This window comes from Rhipicephalus microplus, chromosome X (genome assembly GCF_043290135.1).
Source record: "Rhipicephalus microplus isolate Deutch F79 chromosome X, USDA_Rmic, whole genome shotgun sequence".
Classification (NCBI taxonomy): Eukaryota; Metazoa; Arthropoda; class Arachnida; order Ixodida; family Ixodidae; genus Rhipicephalus; species Rhipicephalus microplus.
In genome coordinates this window covers 249,623,199-249,643,238 of record NC_134710.1, presented here as the reverse complement: position 1 = coordinate 249,643,238, position 20,040 = coordinate 249,623,199, and the positions used below count along the sequence as shown (strand labels likewise).

The following is a 20,040-nucleotide window of genomic DNA, read 5'->3' as shown; positions in this document are numbered from 1 at the left end:
AAACGACACGAGTTCGCATTTTCCGTATCATTGTAAGGAGTGCTCGCGTGAACTGCTACTGCATTGCACGAGAATCTTGCGAAAAAGCCAAGACAAAGTGGCATGCAAATCGGCAGAGGTGATGTATATTAGGCAATTTGGCGAATAGTGTGTCAGTGTTCTGTCCCTGTCATTGTATGATAATGAATTTGCTTTTCTATCTGACAGGTTTTGATTATATTTGTTCGGGCTTTCCGTGTGGTTGTGCACATGCGTGAAGGTTTTTATAAGATGAGCTTTGGTTCAATAAAAGTCAATTGCCAGTGTGCCCTTTTCCGAGTCTCTTCTCTCGTCTTCTTTCAAGTTTGCCCCAACAATGTTTTTTCAGAGACTTTAACTGCCATCTGCTCTCCCTTTAGCCGCCTCCTCTTCAGCGCGTTGCTTTCTTTCTTTCGCTTGCGTCAGTGGCGCCCCCTGTATCGCGCCATGAGCTTGCTCCGTCGGGGAGAGTAGGAAGCGGCGCAGATAGAAAGAACACGGTACTTTTCCTTCGTAAAAGTACCCTGATCTGCTTTACCCCTCGCCGCCTCCTCTCTAGAGCATTGCTTTCTTTCTCTTGCTTGCGACAGTGGTGCCCCCTGTAACGCGCCACGAGCTTGCTCCGGCAGAGAGAGGAGGGAGCGGCGCAGATCAAAAGAAGGCTGTACTTTTCCAAAGGTATAGGGATTTTAGCATTGCCTCATAGCACCAGGGTAACAGGCATGCAGGAGGTTATACTAAAGGAGGTTACACTAAAAGGAGGTTATACTAAATGTTTTAGTATAACCTCTTTGGCGTCACCTAGGGTTCCTCAACGCGCGCGCCCCCCTCCACCGCCTTGGAGGGTGGAGATATAGACTGGTATGGTATGAAGAACTTTATTAAAGTCCTGAGGATCAGTCCAGTACTCATGCTGGCTGCTCTCACGTCGGAACAGAGAGGCCAAGCCCCTCTGCCGCCACACGGGCCCTCTGGACAGCCCTGATTTGGTCCTCTAGCGCGTCACTGTGCAGCATTTGCTGCCACCACTGTTTACCTCGAGGAGCCGCACCGGCCATGGCCGAGCAGTGCCAGAGCATGTGTTCCAAATCGAGCAAGCCCCCACACCCACTACAATAAATTGAAACCCAGCTGTCCGGATTACTTATATTTATGATGACCGAGTTGCGGTACGTCCGCATCTGCAGAAGTCTTATTGTAACTGCTTGTGACCTGTTGAGTTTAGAATGTGGCAAGGGGAATTCCCTGCACTCTAAGTAATAATGGTTGGCTATATTGTTGTACGTTAACAGCTGGTCCCTAAACTCCCGAGCGGGAGATTCAGCAGCCTCGGGGATTGCACGGCACACTAATCCTCTTGCCTATCTGTGCGCCACCTCATTGAGGTTATGTGGGACTCCCTCCACTGACCCCATGTGCGCCGGAAACCAAGTAATGGTATGCGGAGTGATGTCCTTACCTTGCAGCAGTCTGTAAGCCGGTTCGCTAATAACACCCATCAAGAATTAAGGCTTTAATTGCAGAGCGAGAGTTGCTAAATACTAAATCTCTTCCCGAATCAATGAGTGCTAGGGCAATAGCCACCTGCTCAGCAACCCCCGAATCTTTCGTATAAACGGAAGTGGCATTTCGAACGCTAGTTCTCTGTCCCATCTATCACCACCACCGAGTAGGCATCTTTCTTATTAATCCATGTTGTGTCAACAAACGCAGACTCTTCCTCCTGATCCTTTGCCTCGTGCAATAAAGCCCTTGCTCTCACCATTTACTTCCCTACATTATGCACAGGGTGCACACTTTGCGGAAACGGACGAACCATGATGGCTAGAAAGGTTTTTAGATGCTAAACAGGACTAGCCTGTAACGCTGTCCCTCCGCACCACTCCCGCTCGCACCACTCGCCGCTTGTCAGCTCTCTCTCGCTTCACCCTCTCCACCGCTCGAGCCCACTCCTCCCGTGGGCATCTAAGGTCCCTAGATGAAACAAGGATGGATAGATGGATGGATATGGCTGTACCCTTTAGATCGGGTGGTGGCTAGCGCCACCAAGCCGTAATACTTAATGAACCAAAAACTAGATTTTTTTTCTTTAAAAAGTGAGTTTGAGGATTCGTACTTTGCAGTGAAGGGTTTAATTTTCACTCGTGCCTTGACTTTAGCCACCAATCAGATAACCTCCTTCTAGTTAAGTCTACCCGCTTAAAGTCTATTTTGCCCTCCTGGTCCCTAAACCCCAGTGCTTTGAAAAACTCTGCGCCATCATACTGAACTATAGGCTGAAACCCTTTACAGAACATTATCAAGTCTTTGGCAGTTTCTTCTTCCTCTCCACACGCACTGCATACTGTGTCTACCCCTTCGTATTTGGCCCGATATGTCTTCGTTTGCAGTACTCCCGTTCTGGCCTCAAACAGTAGAGAACTACCCTGAGTATTATCATAGATCCTTTCCTTGGCAATTTCCTGCTTAAAAGTTCGATAGATCTCTAGTGTGGACTTCTTAATCATGCCCATTCTCCACATGTCAGTCTCCGTTTCCTTCACTTTCTTCTTAACCGATGGTTCTTTTTGGTTTGGCCTCCTGCTGTTTTCTAAGTATTTACCAGTCAATTTCCTGGTTTGCTTCCTCCATTTTGTATCAACATTCTTCATGTACAAGTAGCTGAAAACCTTCCTAGCCCAACGCTCCTCCCCCATTTCTCTCAATCGCTTCTCAAATTTTATCTTGCTGCTAGCTTCCCTGCCCTCAAATGATGTCCATCCCATATCACCTTGTACTCCCCGATTTGGTGTATTCCCATGAGCTCCTAAAGCAAGCCTATCCCACGTTGCTTAATTTATAATTTTGCTTGAACTTCTGATCTCATGCACAAGACCGCATTGCCGAACGTCAGCCCAGGAACCATGACTCCTTTCCATATTCCTCTCACAACATCATACCTATTGTAATTACACAGTGCCCTATTTTTCATCACTGCTGCATTCCTGTTACCTTTAGTCATCACGTATATTTCGTGTTCTCTCAGGTACTCGGTCCCATTGCTTATCCATACGCCCAGATATTTGTATTTATTTGTTATCTCTAGCGTGACCTCCTGTATTCTAAGCTCACTACCTTCGTTGTCATTGAAAATCATAACTGCTGATTTTTCCTTACTGAATCTAAAATCTAACCTATCTTCCTCATTACCGGAGATGTCCATCAATCTCTGCAAATCTTCCTTGTTGTTGGCCATTAGCACTATATCATCTGCGTGCATTAATGCTGGTAGTGCCTGATCAATAAGTTTTCCTTGTTTGACTAAAGAGAGGTTGAAGCCCAGTTCACTTCCCTCTAATTTGGCTTCTAATCCTTGTAGGTACATCATGAATAATAAGGGTGACAGGGGGCACCCCTGCATACGCCCCCGTTTTACTTCTGCAGGCTTGGATACCTGTTTTTCCCACTTTATAACTACCTTGTTACCTTTATAGATACCCTTTAGAAGATTAGTGACTACATGTTCCATGCCTAGTGTGTCCAGTATTCCCCACAATTCCTCTTGAACCACGCTATCGTACGCTCCCTTGATATCCAAAAATGCTAGCCACAGGGGCCCGTGTTCCTTTTCTGCTATTTCGATGCACTGCGTCAGTGAGAACAGATTGCCTTCCAACCTCCTGTGTTTCCGAAACCCATTCTGCAGTTCCCCCAGCTCCCCCTCATCCTCTATCCATGCCTGCAGTCTTTCCTTTATAATCTGCATCGCCAGCCTGTAGACCACTGATGTCACTGTTATAGGACGGTAGTTGTTTATGTCAGCTTTGTCCCCCTTTCCTTTATAGATAATGCTCATCCTGCTAAGTTTCCATCCATCGGGAACTTCACCATCAATTATTATTTTGCTCACTGCCTCTCTCAAAGCCTGCTTAGACTTCGGACCTAATGTCTTAATCAGCATAATTGGAATGCCATCTGGGCCTGTTTGTGTACTACTAGGAACCCTTTTCTCAGCCCTTTCCCATTCTCGTGAAAATGGAGCCATTGCAGCACTTGATTCGTCCTTGTCTATTGTGGTGCATAAAGTACTTCTTTGTTGAAATTTTTCTGTCATCCTTGTTCTTATATATTCAATAGCTTCGTCCCCTTCTAGCCTAGCACCTTGGGCTGTAGTTATAAAACTCTGCTCTAGGCTCGTCTCATTTCTTAGGGAGTTTAGATGGTTCCAAAATTTCGCAGCTACCTTTCTATCTTCTTTATGTGCTTCTGCCAGCCACTGAGCTCCCTTTCTTCTTATCTTTTCATTGATCAGAAGGGATGCATCCCTTCTACAGCTTAGAAAGGTTTCCCATCTTCTTTCAACATCATCTGTCGGTTCACCCCGCTGCTTAGCATGTCTGTGTTCCCTAGAGGCTTCCTGACGTTTTGCTAAGGCTCTCTTAACTTCCTCATCCCACCAACTTTTGGGTTTGTGTCTTCTTTTCCGGGGTGACTTGTCACGCGTCTTAGCAAGCTCTAGCTCAAAGAGTCTAATTAGTTTTGTGTATGTTCACACTGTCTTATTATCCTCCATGATTACTTTCTCAATTTGTTTAGTGGCTATTTCAATTTGCCTTTCTGGATAAAAATTTTCCTGTAGTTGCTCATCTTGTCTCCTTCCCACTTTCACTGCTCTTCCAAAACTTAACTTGATACGTTTGTGATCACTACCCAGACTTCTGGAGCCACCTTCATCTATGTGCATTCCCCTGAGCTTATCATACATTCTATGTGACATCAGTGCACAATCTATCGTCGACTGCAGCCTTCCTACCTCCCATGTTATTTGCCCTTCACACTTCTCGGTACTGTTGCAAATGATCAAATCAAGCCTTTCACACATATCCATGATAATTTTGCCTGTCGGGTCGGTATACCCATCTATATCCTCTATGTGTGCATTCATGTCTCCTAGTATAATTATCTCGCACTCTCTTCCTAACTCCTGAATGTCCCTTGATATACACTCTACCATTGCCTGGTTTTCCTCTCTGGCCTTTGCTCTCGTCCACAAGTATACGAAACCAAGGAGTGTCATTTGACCTGCCACTTTCCCTTTTAGCCATAAATGTTCCTTGCACTCCTACTTGACCCTTTGCCAGTCTGTACTTTTATGAATGAATGCCCCAATACCACCCCCCTTTCTGCTGCCTTCTGTTCTATTACAATATTGCCACGCGTAGTATGAATTGTTCGGAGGTTGTTCCATGTCCCTGAGATGTGTTTCTACAAAACCGTATACCATCGGTCTCTCTTCCCTTAGCTGTTCTTCTATCTCTTCCCACTTCAGCCTGTTCCTACCACCCTGCATGTTAATATACCCTATGTCTGAATTGGCTCGGCGCTCGTGGCTACGTCTATTTATGCCCCGGACTCTACCTATCTTAGATATTGGTGCCACTTTGGAATCGTATCTGTCCATACCACCTGTCGAAGAGTCTCCCTGGTTGTTTTCCTCGTTACTAGCCATCCTGCACCCCGAAGGGCTCGCTTGCCCCCTAAAAAAACCACTGCGCGTCCTGCAAGTCGCCAACCCACCTCATGACCTAGCCGCCCATCGAAGTGAAGGGCATCATCTCACCCGCGCCACCTCTCTTCATCTGTCGGCAAAAAGAAGCCGCGAGCCGGCGGGTGGGCGCGCTGCGCGCGCCTCGAGAATCTTACGGCGCCGACAATGTGGACAGCGTGCCGCCACTGGTAGGTGTTCTGTGGTGCCGCTGCTTGCCGCGCGATCGCGCCGACGGGTGTGACGCCGTCGCGGCATGCTTCCCGGCTGTCGCCGGCGTTGAGAGGGTAGCGAAGCCGATCGCGTTCGCGAATGGCGACGTCAACACCGACGAGGCGAGAACCAGGGAAGCGGAACGCAAGCGTCGGCAGTGGAATACCAGCGACACCGACGAGGTGCGAGTTAAGGCCAAACCTCATAAGCGCAAAAATGCTCGCGACAGCGACAAGCGACGCGACGTAGATCGGCTTCGCGCGATCAGTCGCTAGCGCAGGCAAACCTCATTCACGCGACGGCTTCGGCGAACGAATTTTACTGTTGCTGACATGAGACCGTCTACTCGCACTAAGAAAACCGCGTAGCGAGCGGTATGCAATTTAAAAATAAGATATTGTTGTGTAATGAAACGGAAAGTGTTTATTATTGCCTTGCAGCACTTTTTTATATGCACATGCGTAATAAACATTGCGTTATTTCTTGTTGCACATACGTGACTCGGGCAGGGTCACGTGCACCTATGTAGTCTTTGTCTTTTCCGGTATATCGCTATTGGCTGCCCAGCACTTCCGGGCGATGAGCGACGGTTTCCAAATCTGGAGAACCGAGTAATTGCGCGAAAACGAGCACGCGACACGTCGCGCGAACGCCCTGTTTCGTCGCTCATAGCGTCGCTCGTCGCTGTCGCGTGCATTTTCGCGCTTATGTGGTTTGGCCATTAAGAACGCCGATAGCGTTCGAGAATACAGACGGTGCGCGGGTAACACCGACGAGACGCGAGCCAAGAAAGCCGAGCGCAAGCGTCTTCAACGTGTCCCACCTCCCCTGTCTTTGCGTTTAATTCAAACAAACGTTTACTCGAGTAAGCGCTACCAGCGCTACACCGAGCTTCGCTTCAAACCGTTCTTCCATCCGCGTCGACGCCCGTTTCAACCGGGTCAACGCCGTACGCACGGCTGCTGCTTCGCATCACATCAGGGTTCCGTTTGGGTAGGGTCCACAGTTTTTTTTTTTTTTCCTAGTGTCATGCGCTTTCCCTTGCGGCGGCGTTCTTGTTCTTGTTGCCCTTCGCTTGTGGCTCATACTGTGGAGGATCGGCCAATTATTGAGTGGTCTTATAAAGCTCTTCATCTTCAACAGCTTCCGCCATGCCTGAGCATTACGACTTCGCGTGCACGCTACCCGAAGCCGCAACGAAGCTACCGTGTGCCACATACTTTAATTGTGGGTAAAAGCACGGTCGTTAAAGACACAATCATACCGACATCCTCGCAGTTCTGAAGGGCTTCTGATGAATGAAGTTGGCTCGCTAATGTACGTACGTACAATCATGGATGGCGCAGCTGTTGAAGGCCCACAGCCGTTTTGGATTCATCTGCTTAACCTCGATCGTATTCGTTCTCTGGCACTTTGGTTTTGTTGATGAAAAACCAAAAAAAGAAACTGAAACCAGCCGAGACAGCTCGAGCGTTGTTGGCAACCCATCGCGTGCTCACGTCTCCCGTGCTTCGTAAGGGGCGCAAATGTATTCGATGTTGCTGCTGCGGCCTGCAGCGAAAAATTTTCCTGAGGAGCTCGCACATTGGGAGTTCTCAGAGGATGCATACGCACTTACAAATGTGATAACTTATGGAAAAGCCTCTTCATGTCATGCCTAAGGGCTGGCACGTTTAGAACGCATTCTGTACCAGCGATGAGGTACGTGAACACGCGATATATGTCGACTTTCGCTTTTGCAGTGCACGTACTCGTGCGTCCAAATTTTTCATCAATTACTCTCTGCATTCTCTTGATGTGTCAACTTTCATCATTCTTAGAAAAGATATTCGCGCGCACTCGGCATCATTTGATGTGCCATTTGAACATTGCAAGTGTCAAGCTTGTATTTTACATTGTTGGTTCGTTTATAGGTTTTAACTTCCGAATTCGATTCAGGCTGTGAGGGACGCCATTCTTGAGGGCTTCAGATGTCTGGCACCTGGGGTTCTTTAATGTGCGCTAAAATAACACATTACACGACAATCTAGCATTTTACTTCCATCAAAATGAGACCGCGACACCCGCGGGCCGGCCCGGGTCGATTCCGCGTCTTTCGAGTCAACAGCCGAGTACCGTAACCACTCTTCTGTAATCGGTAATCATTGTGAGCCATCAGCGCGTTAATCGAAGTTGAAGCCTTGACATGTGGGGTTTAACGTCCCAAAACCACCATATGATTATGAGAGACGCCGTAGTGGAGGGCTCTGGAAATTTCGACCACCTGGGGTTCTTTAACGTGCGCCCAAATCTGAGCACACGGGCCTACAACATTTCCATCTCCATCGGAAATGCAGCCGCGAAGTTGAAGCCTTTCGAGCGCAAGAGTTTTATGTTAGATTTTTTAAAACGAGTGACGCGCGTTTGTGTGGCGCTGTTTTCAAATTCGGTTTGAACTTCGCTAGTTCGTTTCCCCGTGAAACCACGTTACCATATGTGATTGCGACTTTAAACGTGTTGTGCTGCAATGTGTGGGTGCTACTTGAAGCGGGAACTTAAAAGAACTTCTTATTTTTTCGCTGTCGGCATGTCCATTTCACAAAAAGCTACGTCATTGTAATAGTGGTGCGGTACGTATGTGTGTTTGTGCATGTAATACCACGCTAGAATTATATGCGAAAGGTAAAAAAAAAAAAACTCATTTTGCTTTCAAATACTTCCAGCAGCATGCGATCGCGTTGTGTAATTTGGTAGTACATCTGCTGTAACCTAAAGATGCCGGCGATTGTGTCATGCAAACTTGGGAATGTTGGCAGAAATTGAGTCTAGCCTGAGCATTGCAGAGCACTGGGTACATGGGCAGGTGTAGTCTCACGAAATCTTGATAGAAACCCTCTCAAAAACTTTATGCATCTTACTTTGTTGCCCAGACATCGGCAGTACAAGCGACAAACAGCTACACCTGTGCATGGTCAGTTCTGCGTTTGGGTTCCAAAGTAAGGTATATATATATTTCTGTGTACCTTTCACTGAAATATGACTCGAAATTTCACCACGGTTCAGGTGCTTCATGTCATCCTCTGTGATTTTTTGTGCTGTAGTAATCAAAATGAATATCAATCAATATACCTCAATTAGCAGCCTTGCCTAGGCATCTATTTTCTTGCATTTGCATTTTATATTAGTACCAGTTGGTTTCCATTACAGTTTGCAGTAGCATGCAATATGCTAGAGCCAGTGTTGCGGCGCGATTGTATGTCTTACTGAATAAGATGGATGCTGCAATTATGCACGCCAAAACATTGTCAGACATGTTATTTGAGAGCAGCTTAACTTTTTTTCTTACTAGGACTTTTGAAAATGGTTGTTTATATGAACAAGCTTTAATGTAGAGACATCAAAAATCTAATGCAAGGAACAACATTAACATGTAGCAGTTTTAGTTACCATTGGGTTCATCATTTTATATTGTCTCTGGGAGTCTCCAAAGCTAAAGTTATGTGCTCATATAAATAAACCTCAGCAATATTGCATGTACCAACTTGGAAGAGACAAAAATAGTGCTAGAGAGATTTGGGTCTCTATTAAACTGTCTGTGTTCTGTATTGTCTGATTTTCAGCCCCAGCTTATTGCTTTACAAGGCCACCAAACTTTAACATGCTTCAATTTGCTCATTGTATTATGTCGTGTTCCAATCATATTGAATGTAATTCTTTCCATGTTGCTTTTCAGTCACTTAATCATTTTGGCTTTCTGTAACATATGGCCAAGGTAGTGCATTAAATTAGTTCTGTCATGTAAATATTCAACCGTATAGCAACTAGTATGGTAATCATTTTATAAATGGAAATAAATTGATGTGGTCAAAAATTTTGTAGACTGTCAGGCGTATTATTCAAAGTGATGGAATGGTAACGTGGGCTAGTCGATGATTCAGTATTGACGTGTTTGGATTACACAAATTGAATGAGAACAAAGAAGAGAACACAATACAAGCACTTATGCACATAAACCAACATACTATCTTGCTAGAATGGTAACTTGGGTGTGTCGGTGATTCATTATCGAAATCTTGCAGTTCAGTCTCTTCTTGTGGCAACTTCTTTTTATATCCACCTTAATTCTTTTCCATTTGTAATAATTATTATACTACCATGCAAAACCACAAATAATGTCCCCGTATTCTTACTTTATTGTCGATATCCTGAGATTGTGTATAACAAAGAAGAAGCCTTTGATTGTTCTCCTGTTATTGTGTATGTGTGTCTAATATATTGCTGACATGAAATCAGGACCAAAGTTTTTTCCTGTGCACAGGAACATTGTTGCAGTGTATTACTTAGCATTGTACTTGTATTGCTTGCGAGCACTGCAATCTAACTTGATTTGAGGAGTGTGTGTTGACATTTTATAATGTTTCTACAACATTACTGAACTTTATGGAATCTAATATATCAGTAACGGTGTTTATACCTGTAATTTTGTTTCTCTAGGTGCCGCACTTTATGTTTATAGCATGATAAGCTAGGGTTCAGTGAGTTTACATTTTGTTTATCAATCTGCGAGAATAACCAAAAGTTTTGTTTAATGATATTCCTTTCAAATCTTTTTTTGTTACCTTATAAAGTAGGGAACAAGCACGACCACAGTATTGCTACCAGGTACAAGATTTCACCATGCCGCTCCCTAAGCAGTTGGAAGAGTTGCACATGACATGCAACGTGAACCATAGCCGCGAAGCACTGGCCTTGGCAGTCCACGTGCTCATGACTGAAGTTGGATTTGAGCTAGAAGTAAGCTTTTCAGTTTTCTTTTCTGCTTACACAGTTCCGTTTCTGGCTTACAGGGATACTGTGACCCAATGGTAAGATTAAATAGAACAGTACTAGCAGGGGATGAGGGTAGACAAAACAGCACAGTACAACAGCAAACCAGTACAGTTTGCTGAGCACCTTGGTGGATGTTCTTTTAATACAATCTTGTAAGCTGGCACTTCATCCCATCTCATCATTCTTGCTCCCCTCACGTGCACTGTCCAAGTTCAGTATTCAATGCTAACATGCCCACTCACAACTCTGTGGGTGGGAATATGCATTTGAAATCAGTTCTCTTTTTAGAGTATTTAAAAGAATATTTCTGACAGAATCTTTACAAGCAATAGCTATGCTATTATTTCAACCGTTGCCTTACAAAGCGGTAATGGACTGTTTTGTGTGTTTCAGTTAAGAATATTTTTTTTTCTGTGACAGCTGATAGGTTTACAGTGTTATTAGTATATCGAAGTCAAAGTAAATAAATGTGCTTTCAGGGGGTATTTATCTTAATAAGAATAAAACAATAATCAATTTGTCCTCTGTTAAAAAATTTGTGAAAAAAAAAACAACCTGATGTTTCAAAAAAACATTTGAATAGAAAGTAAAAAAAAGAATATAATACTTTTTCTAAAAGTTTCGAATTATAATTATGTTTATTTAACCCCTTCAAGCACGAATTAGGATGCACATAATCAATTTGTCCTTTGTTAAAAAATTTGTGAAAAGAAAAAAAACCTGATGTTTAAAAAAAAACATTTGAATAGAAAGTAAAAAAAAGAATATAATACTTTTTCTAATTGTTTCGAATTATAATTATGTTTATTTAACCCCTTCAAGCACGAATTGGGATGCACTGTCTGGAAATGTCAAATTCACATGGCATCATTTCAAGGCACTCAGTACTAATTTCCAAGAAAAAAAATAAAGAAATGTGTTATTTTTCTAAGTTTCAGTAATGAATGTTAATTAGCATGCAAATAAATATCTAAATATATTGCCATCAGTAGGCTTCAGTGCTTGCATTAAGAGAACCAAATATTACGTCCAAAATGCATGCACAGTTTGTCTCTTGGTTGCCTTCGTTTTCAGCAAAGAAAAAAAAAACTACTCTTGACATTGGTCTGGGAATGCGGCACATTGAACGATTGTCAAGCATGGTAGTGTCTCTAGCAGAATAATTCTCTGAAGTAATATGTAGCACATTGAAGTTAAATGAGCATTAGTAGTTTACTCGAGAAGCGTCCATGAATGTGCCCACTGCGTTTCAAGTCATTTGAAGAAACGTGGTGTGTGACGCGCCTCCGAAGTTCGTGTACAGTTGTGCTTAAGGCACCTGAAGGCGTTAAAGAATTGCAGCTATCAATCTAGTACTTTTTTAGTTTAGAAAAAATATAACACATAGTGAAATATTTGTGGCTCGGCTTATTCTGCTTAAAAACCTAGGTTAGTGGGGCTTTCTGATTAAGACTGGTAATAAAATGTGTTAGTTAAGGCAATAGTAATTATAATTTCAAATAATGCTGTGCTAATTAGGACTGCCAAGTTAAGGCCTTCTTAATGAAAACTTTGCTGATAATCTATGTCAGCCACAACTTCAGCTGTTAGTCCAGCCTTGCATCACTAAAGCAAACATCCAACATTTTTTTCTTTTATCATGTCAACTAGAACGTCATGTATTCCTGTTCTTTAAACCATTCTGCTCTTATCTTCTTGAGTTTCTTTATTATCCTCGCAAGTTTTCTCTGCATACATTAATACTGGCAGTATGCAGTGTCTGTATACTTTGTACACCTTCCACTTGAGGGGTAGCGAGGAGTTATCTCTCATTGTTTGGAAATCTTTGCCGCAAACGCTGCAGCCAATCATTCTTTTTGTTTAATTTGTTCGCCTGTCAGTAATTAGCCTTGATATTACCACGTGCATGCATTATGCATATCGATGTTCTGGGCGGCGACATGCGTGTGTGCCTTACAAGAAAGACGAAGGGTTGTCTCCGCTCGATCGCTGGTGCACCGGTCGCATCATTACTGCTGGTTTTAAATACATCTCATCCACAGCCTCGTCGATACAGCATCACGTCTTATCCGTAACAATATGCATACTCTTGTAGTTGCGAAGGTTTAGTCTTACAATCATTCCCAGTGCTGCAGGGCACTTTAGCAGCATCCTACCAGTAGGAAGACATAATGGCACTCACATGTTCAAATGTGTGAGAGTTCACTGCCTTCATTCGGGGAATCCTGTGCATCCAGCTGCCGGTATTGAACATTTGTGACTTTATAAGAAGCCTAGTGCTTGCAGCTAATGCATCGCCAAACAGGGTAAAGAGATGCAGCTGAACTCAAGCTTCTGCCAAATAATAATAAAATGTGAAATGCAGGAAGCCTTTCAATATTTTTGTTTCTCTTGCAGGACGCGAGACTGTAGCCTCTATTCAGGACAGTTTTGTGAGTTGTGGGGCGGGTGGTCATGCTTCAGATTATTGAAATTCCAATTCTTCATATCTGGCACATTTCATTGAGGCTACATTTAGCGAGAAGTCATACAGCACGTCTCATGCCCATTGAGATGAGGACTCTCTGGAAATGATCTGTAGCATGCCTTGCAAAAAGTACAATAATATTTGCAGCAAACAATGGTATGGTGATTGCATTGGCTTTTACTTCTGACAGTCATTTTTTTTTTTACCTAATTGTAAAGAGTTTGCAGACAAATGACTTTGCCAGAGTTTATTTTTTTTAATTTTTGTGATGCTGGATAGCTTGAAAAAAGTATTATCCCAAACAAAATTAATAGAATCTGCTATTTAATATTTAAAAGACTCAAGTTCATGCTGAAATAATTATTTACTACTGAAATAGGATCATATATTTAGCTTTCTGTGTTTTTGGTAGCTAAATTCACTTGCCTAATTAATTACTGCTTCATAGAATCTCCTGAATAGGGTTAAGCACAAGGCTTGTACCAAACTTTGGCTTTTTTTTTGTTGATATAGTTCAGATTTGGCTTATAGAAAAGCTTTCTTTAACAATGAGCATGAAGCACCTAATTACTGTTGACTTATGTTCATGACTTTGAGATCATGTGGAGTGGCTCCAGCGGTGGTACCAACTTTATAGTGGTATGGCATGCAGTTTTATTGCTACTACTTCAAAACTCAGGGGTTTTATGCATGAAACCTATACTGTAATTATGGACTGTGCTGTGCTGAGGGAATCCAGATTATTTTTTATCATAGACTCATAGGTGTGCGCAAAGTTCCCTATCAGGGCGGGGCGAAGGTTCATTGCAGCGCCCCTTTTCCTATTAAGCGAATGTATGGGCCAGATGTTGCCCCCCCCCCCCCTTTTGTTTAGTTGATGTATGGGACAGAGTTTTTCCTCGCTTATTAGGTGACTAGGGGTGGCGGTCACCCCCTTTGCCCCCTTGTGCTCCCTCATACCTATGCATAGACTTATTAATCACTGTCTGTCCCAATTTAAACTTACATTCGATTCTGTATGGTTGTATCACTATAAAGCATATTAATTTACACTTGGTAGTTTGGGCAGTTGTTTTATTAAAGATGCACATTTTGTTCCTTATTCTGAGTTCGAGGGCATCTGTCCGATTCAAGAAATAATAAAGAAACTACATTTATCAACTCAAGTATTTCAGTGCTTAATGTGAGACATATTGGTTCTATTGCCTTACAGGGCTGGCAAGAAACATTGGCTGATGGGAGTGCAAAGGACCACCCTGCCACTGAAAAGTTCTTTTGGGAAAGGAGTGACTACCTGATGAAAATTGGCTACAGACATCCTACTTGCCCTACAGTGTCCTTCAGTGTGGCATTTGTTCTGTTTCAACCAAATATCATTGTTCATGGTATGTTGCGGAAGAATTTAATTGTTGAAGCTTAATATTACATCTTTGGTGTTTAATACAGTAAGACCTCATTAGTTCGAACTCGGTTATTTTGAAACCCGCCTAATTCAGAGGATTTCCGTGGTCCCGAATATTGCAATGCACGTTTGAGGGGATTATTTGTAGAGGCTGTTAATTCGGTTCGGTTAATTTCAGAACTTTGGAGGCCGTTGTAGATCCCTATTAGACCGCAAATTCGCAGAAACGACTGTCTTTCATAGCCAAAAGGCAATGCCACGTAGCGATACTAATCAGTGGCAGCTGAAGCGCCGCAGCCTCGAAAAAAAATTAAGAAAACGGCCTCGTGGTCAACAAAAACATACGCCTGTGGAAAACGAGACGTGCTTTTCTGCAATACAGCGATGACGTGCGGGCAGCAGATTTCATGTTTTTCGCGATGTCAGCGGGTCACGGTTTACCCATTCTTCCTGGGAGTGCAAAGAAATTAATAAAAGGTGGTTTGGTGGAAATCGTGATGTATGCAAACCACCGATTGCCAGTTGGTCCAGCCATTTGCGCCTTTGCACTGATAGCGGAGTTCTTGCCAGCAACACCTACTTCGAAAACTAAGTTTGAAAGTTCGAAGGTCACTTTTTCCAGCCATAACTCATAGCAAATTATGTCATACTGGCCATTATTAATTTCCTAATTATACCAGAAAAAATGCGCGAATGGTCACATCATGACATGCGAACGCAACGAGGAGCAGGCGACAAGCTGCCCGCGTGTCGTTACTGTGCTGCAGTGAAGATGTCTCGTTTTCTACAGGCACGTATTTCAGTTAATTACGACAGGCTTTTTTGTTTTTTGTTTTTCTTTTCTTTTCAGTGGCCCCAGCGAGGGCCATCATTCTCCCGTGTTTGTGGCAACATTAAGACCAGGTATTGCTGGAAAACATAACCCTTGAGGCCACAAGCTAATCGGCTCAGCAAACGACAAGCCCTGATTACTTTAAACAGTTCTAAGTTTCTTGCATCCCACTTTTTGTATGTTTTGTTAATTTTAAAATTCGTTTAATTTGAAGACTTCTCGCGTATCCAGTGACATTGAATTAATGAGGTTTTACTTTAATGAGCAACTTCCTAAGCTTTGCTTCACTTTTTTTCTTAAAAGAAGAAATATTGTCACCAAATCTTCAACAGTGCACATTGTTGTAGCTAACAGTTGGAGGCATCCAGGGGAGGCTTAAGAACTAAGCACACACAGCATGCTTGCCTGCTTGCTGCAAATACTCAAAAGAAGCACAAAGGCAGCAAGAAGACTGTGGAAAGCTTGGACTATCGCTTGGATTGAACACCTGGAGTGAGGAAAAGTTAGAAGGGGCCCCAGCCAACTTTGCCACTTTGGAAAGTATGTGGCAGGAGTGACGTTATCTTTTCAAAAAGTGTTACGGGTACTTCTTGGCCAGACGTACACGTTTTTATGGCAGGCCGTTTGACACAACATTGTTAGATTGTGTGCAGTGTTGCCAGTCTCATTACTTTTTTAAGACAGCTCGTACATGCAACTGTAAGCCAAATTGTGAATTGAGTGTACATTAAAGTGGCTGGGTTTATAACTGCAAAACCTCCTACATTGAAAGGTTCATGAGAATGTACATTGTTAGATTGTGTGCAGTGTTGCCAGTCTCATTACTTTTTTAAGACAGCTCGTACATGAACCTCTACATTGAAAGGTTTACGAGAATGTTTATTTTCATTCTTACTTAGGGCTAGCCACACACGAAGGTAACACGGAAGGCTTCTCACTTAGCTTGAGACTTTCAGACTTCATCCAGAGGGCATTTCTGTCAGGTGGGTGGCTCTTTTTTGTATTGCTCATTACGTAGCAAATATTCATGCTCGTGCACCATGGTACATAAGAACAGAAAATAATGTAGCTGTCTTTATCATTGTTGTTGCTTATTAGAATCACCACGTATATACATCAACCAAATAGCACTGAAGAAAAGGCATTCCTTCATTAGTAAAATATGATTAGTTACGGTCCCTACCCACCCTAGAATTTTTAGGGCTCTTCCTTATTTAGGGCTATTGTTTTACAACCCACAAGAGATAAAAAAAAACCTTTTAAAATATACTTTATGTCACACTTTATCATTGTTTGGGAGCCAGCTTCATCTACCTACCCTGTTTGAGGACGTGTTTGCTGCAGGACTCTTATGATAAGTCAACTAGCCACATGTATTGTGACGGCGCTGAATGCTTTTGGTGTCCGCTGTGATAGCTGTCCTGCCATCCCCACGGGGAGCGGGTCCCCGGATCAGTTGTACACCCTGTTATGCCTGCGAGTCCACACCGAACGTCCATGCCTCTGAAAAAGGCAAAGGCAATCTGTGTCAAGGCCAGCACATGAACCCACCTGACGCGAACAACTCAACGGTGTCATCACGTGGCGGTGCCGGTCGGTCGCGCAACGCACAGCGAGCCCCCTCAGCCCACGAGCCCGTCGAAGCCTTCGTGGCCTTCGAGTCTGGCGAGTCTTACGCAATGCGTGGCGACGTCACTCGTCCTTGGCTGCAACCATGCGCAGCCACTCCGGATTTGATGAGAATGACGCGGCCCAGCGGCGAGCCCCATCGGAGGATTTTGACCTCACGGCCAACGGCGCTTCTGGTTGGACATTTGGTTACTCAAAGGATCCACCCGGTGCCTTAAAAACAGCCCTGGGGCGCATCACCGGCAGTAGACCTGTGTTTCAGAGAAGAGAGCTCGGCTCTTCGAGTCTCTAAGCTGTCGGCCCCAGTGCCGAATTTGTAACGCCTCTCTTTCTATGCTGTACATAAACCTTGCTTTAACTCACCGTCGTCTCGTCCGCTCGTCTATCAGCTCTGCGCAGAAGCAGTTGCGAGCTGAGAAACCTACGCTACGAAACGGATGGTGACCGTGTCAGCGGAGATCGAAGCAGTGGCGCCTTCGGGACCGTGTTGGCGTCGCCGCCTTTTGTAACAGTGGTTGGCAGCTGCAGGATCGGCCGGCGTCAGCAACATTGATGCGGTGAGTGCCTGATGTTTTCCCCTCAGTTCACCAGACTACTCTAGCACTGGTTATAGTAGTTAAGAGAAGGGCTGTGTGAAGCATTAGAGTGAGCTTTGATCGTTTCAAGCAAAGTCGAAGCGCTTTGAAACCAAAGTTAATGCGGAGGGGGTAAACACGAGAGTGTGAAAAATTGCTTGCGCGTCTTGCTAGTTGACTTATAGTCGGTACGGCAAGTAGATTATTAACAGGGGAAACAGCAAGAGGCTAGTTTGAACGATGGAGAACCTTAAAGTGAAGGAACTCATCGAAATTTGTGAGGAACTCGGCATTACTTTGGGCCGTGCGAAACGAAAGCAGGCGATCATTGAGAACATGAAGGATGAAGGAGTATCGGCTGAGGAAGTCGATGAAGCCTGGGTGGATATCAAAGCACGCCGCGAGGAGGCTGAAAGGCGAGAAGTTCGCGAACGCGAAGAAGCTGAAAGGTGAGAAGTTCGCGAACGTGAAGAAGCTGAAAGGCGCGAACGTCGTGAGCGTGAGGAGTCCGAGAGACAGGAGCGCCTCGAGTTGAAACGAACAGAATTGGCAATCCTACAGTGTTCGCAGGCGCCTAGCGTAGCTTCTCCAACAGTTCAGGTCAGCGGTTATACAATTCGGGACCAACTGCGACCGTTCGTAGTAGGCAAGGACATGGCGAAGTATCTCGTCAAGTTTGAACACGTCTGTGAGCGAAATTCTTTGGAGCGGTCTCTTTGGGCGTGGAACCTGTTGGCTCTTCTTCCCGGCAAAATGTCTGACGTGATAACGTGCTTGTCAAGGGAAGCATTTGGGAGCTATGACGAGGTTAAGGAAGTGCTCTTGAGACGTTATAAGTTGTCACCCGAGGTTTTCAGGCAAAGGTTCTGGTATGCTAAAAGGGGAATGAGTCACACGTTGACTTCGCGTTTCCTCTTAAAGCCGATTTAATTTAATAGCTCAAGGGCGAAGGTGTTTATGACGATCGCGATAAAGTTGTAGAATGTGTAGCGCCTCAATGCGCTGCGCGTCAAGGAGGAAGAAGTTGGCATTTGGGCCGCGCGGCGCGTGCAGCGCGATAAAAAAAAAATCTGTTCGAAAACCGAAAGCTGTCAGGGCTGGATCTTTCCCGTGTAAGCTCCGACAGTTAAGGGTGACCCGATAACGAACACACAGCCCCGATCATCCCGCATGGATCCCGCCAACTCTGCCACCAATCCTACCGGTCCTGACGCCCAAGAAGACGCCAGACCTAGCAGTGCTGCAGTTGCTGCGATTCAACATGTCAACCTGCCACCATTCTGGCCCAACAGCCACAGCACATGGTTTCTGCAGGTCGAGGCGCACTTCCGTCTACGGCAAATCACCAGCCAACAGACCAGGTACTGGCATCTGGTATCCTGCTTACCTCCTGACGTAGCCGACGACTTAGCTGATATTTTAGCGTCGCCGCACCCGACCCTTCCCTACGACACGTTGAAGGCAGCTATCATTTCCCGCAAGTCTGAGTCCGAACACAGCAGACTCCAACAGCTCATCACGGCTACAGAGCTCGGTGACCGTCGCCCATCACAGCTCCTGCGACGCATGCGCCAGCTTCTTGGCGGCCCCTCCGCCCCTCAAGAGGAGAAGCTGTTACGTGAGTTGTTCCTCCAGCGCTTACGGCAGAGCATGGTCCCGGTCCTCGTAGCTGCAGGATATATCCCACTAGACACACTCGCTGAAATGGCTGACCGAGTGTCGGACTACTCGCGGGCACATAGCCTCAACGCCGTTACTACACCGCCACCGGCCACCGCTGCAGACCCGGCGCTCGCGAGCATCGAGAACCGTTTGGACGCCCTTGTCAGGCGCCTCGATGACTTTGTACCTGCGCATCATCGACCGTCATCCAGGTTGCAGATACACAGTCGCTCCTCGACACCCCCACGTTCTCCGGAACTTCGGCCACCCGACGCGCCGCGGGACGTTTCATCTTCAACCGTGTGCTGGTACCACCGCCGATTCGGTGCCTCTGCTCGCAAGTGCACTCGCCCGTGCTCCTGGTTGGGAAATGCGATGACCGGCCACTGACGGCGGCAAGTGGTACTGGTCGAAAGTCATGCCGCCTTTTCTATGTTTCTGATAAGATCACTGGCGCTTGCTTCCTAGTCGACACAGGAGCCCAGGTTAGCGTCATCGTGGCCTCGTTTGCAGATCGCCATCGCAACGAACAGACCTGCCCACTGCAAGCGATCAACAATTCCGCCATTCGCACATACTGCCAACGCTCTCTTACACTTGACCTTGGACTACGCCGTACATTCCGCTGGATTTTCATCCTCGCTGACGTCTTGCAAGCTGTTCTTGGAGCTGACTTCCTCAGTTTTTTCAACCTTGCTGTGGACATGCATGCTCATCGCCTCATTGATCTCAACACCCGCCTCTCCATCAGCGGTGTACTCTGTACTTCCTCTCCAACGGGACTGCGAGCTCTCACACCTGCTTCGCCGTATGCAAAAATACTCGACGACTTTCCCAGCATCACGAAGTCACACACCAGAGAGTCACCGGTGAAGCATTCCATCACTCACCACACTGTGACAACTGGAC

General features: G+C 45.1%; 1 protein-coding gene across 16 annotated transcripts in view; it reads left to right on the top strand.

Moving 5' to 3' along the window:
- Window positions 1-20,040, top strand: part of LOC119161607 (F-box only protein 7) — an 84,007-nt gene that overhangs the window by 11,900 nt on the left and 52,067 nt on the right. For 3 of the 16 annotated variants that reach the window (XR_012887266.1, XR_005108488.2, XM_037414157.2), the window contains exons 1-5: window positions 7,251-7,456; window positions 8,665-8,730; window positions 10,363-10,528; window positions 14,245-14,416; window positions 16,165-16,248. Coding sequence is in view for 14 of the 16 variants with exons in the window: in XM_037414157.2 (XP_037270054.1) it covers window positions 7,404-7,456; window positions 8,665-8,730; window positions 10,363-10,528; window positions 14,245-14,416; window positions 16,165-16,248 (541 nt within the window). In the remaining 2 variants the exon portion in view is untranslated. Of the gene's footprint in view, window positions 1-7,247; window positions 7,457-8,664; window positions 8,736-10,362; window positions 10,529-14,244; window positions 14,417-16,164; window positions 16,249-20,040 lie in introns of those variants that run through there. The other 13 variants (XM_037414160.2, XM_037414161.2, XM_037414158.2 and 10 more) reach the window with 12 other exon arrangements.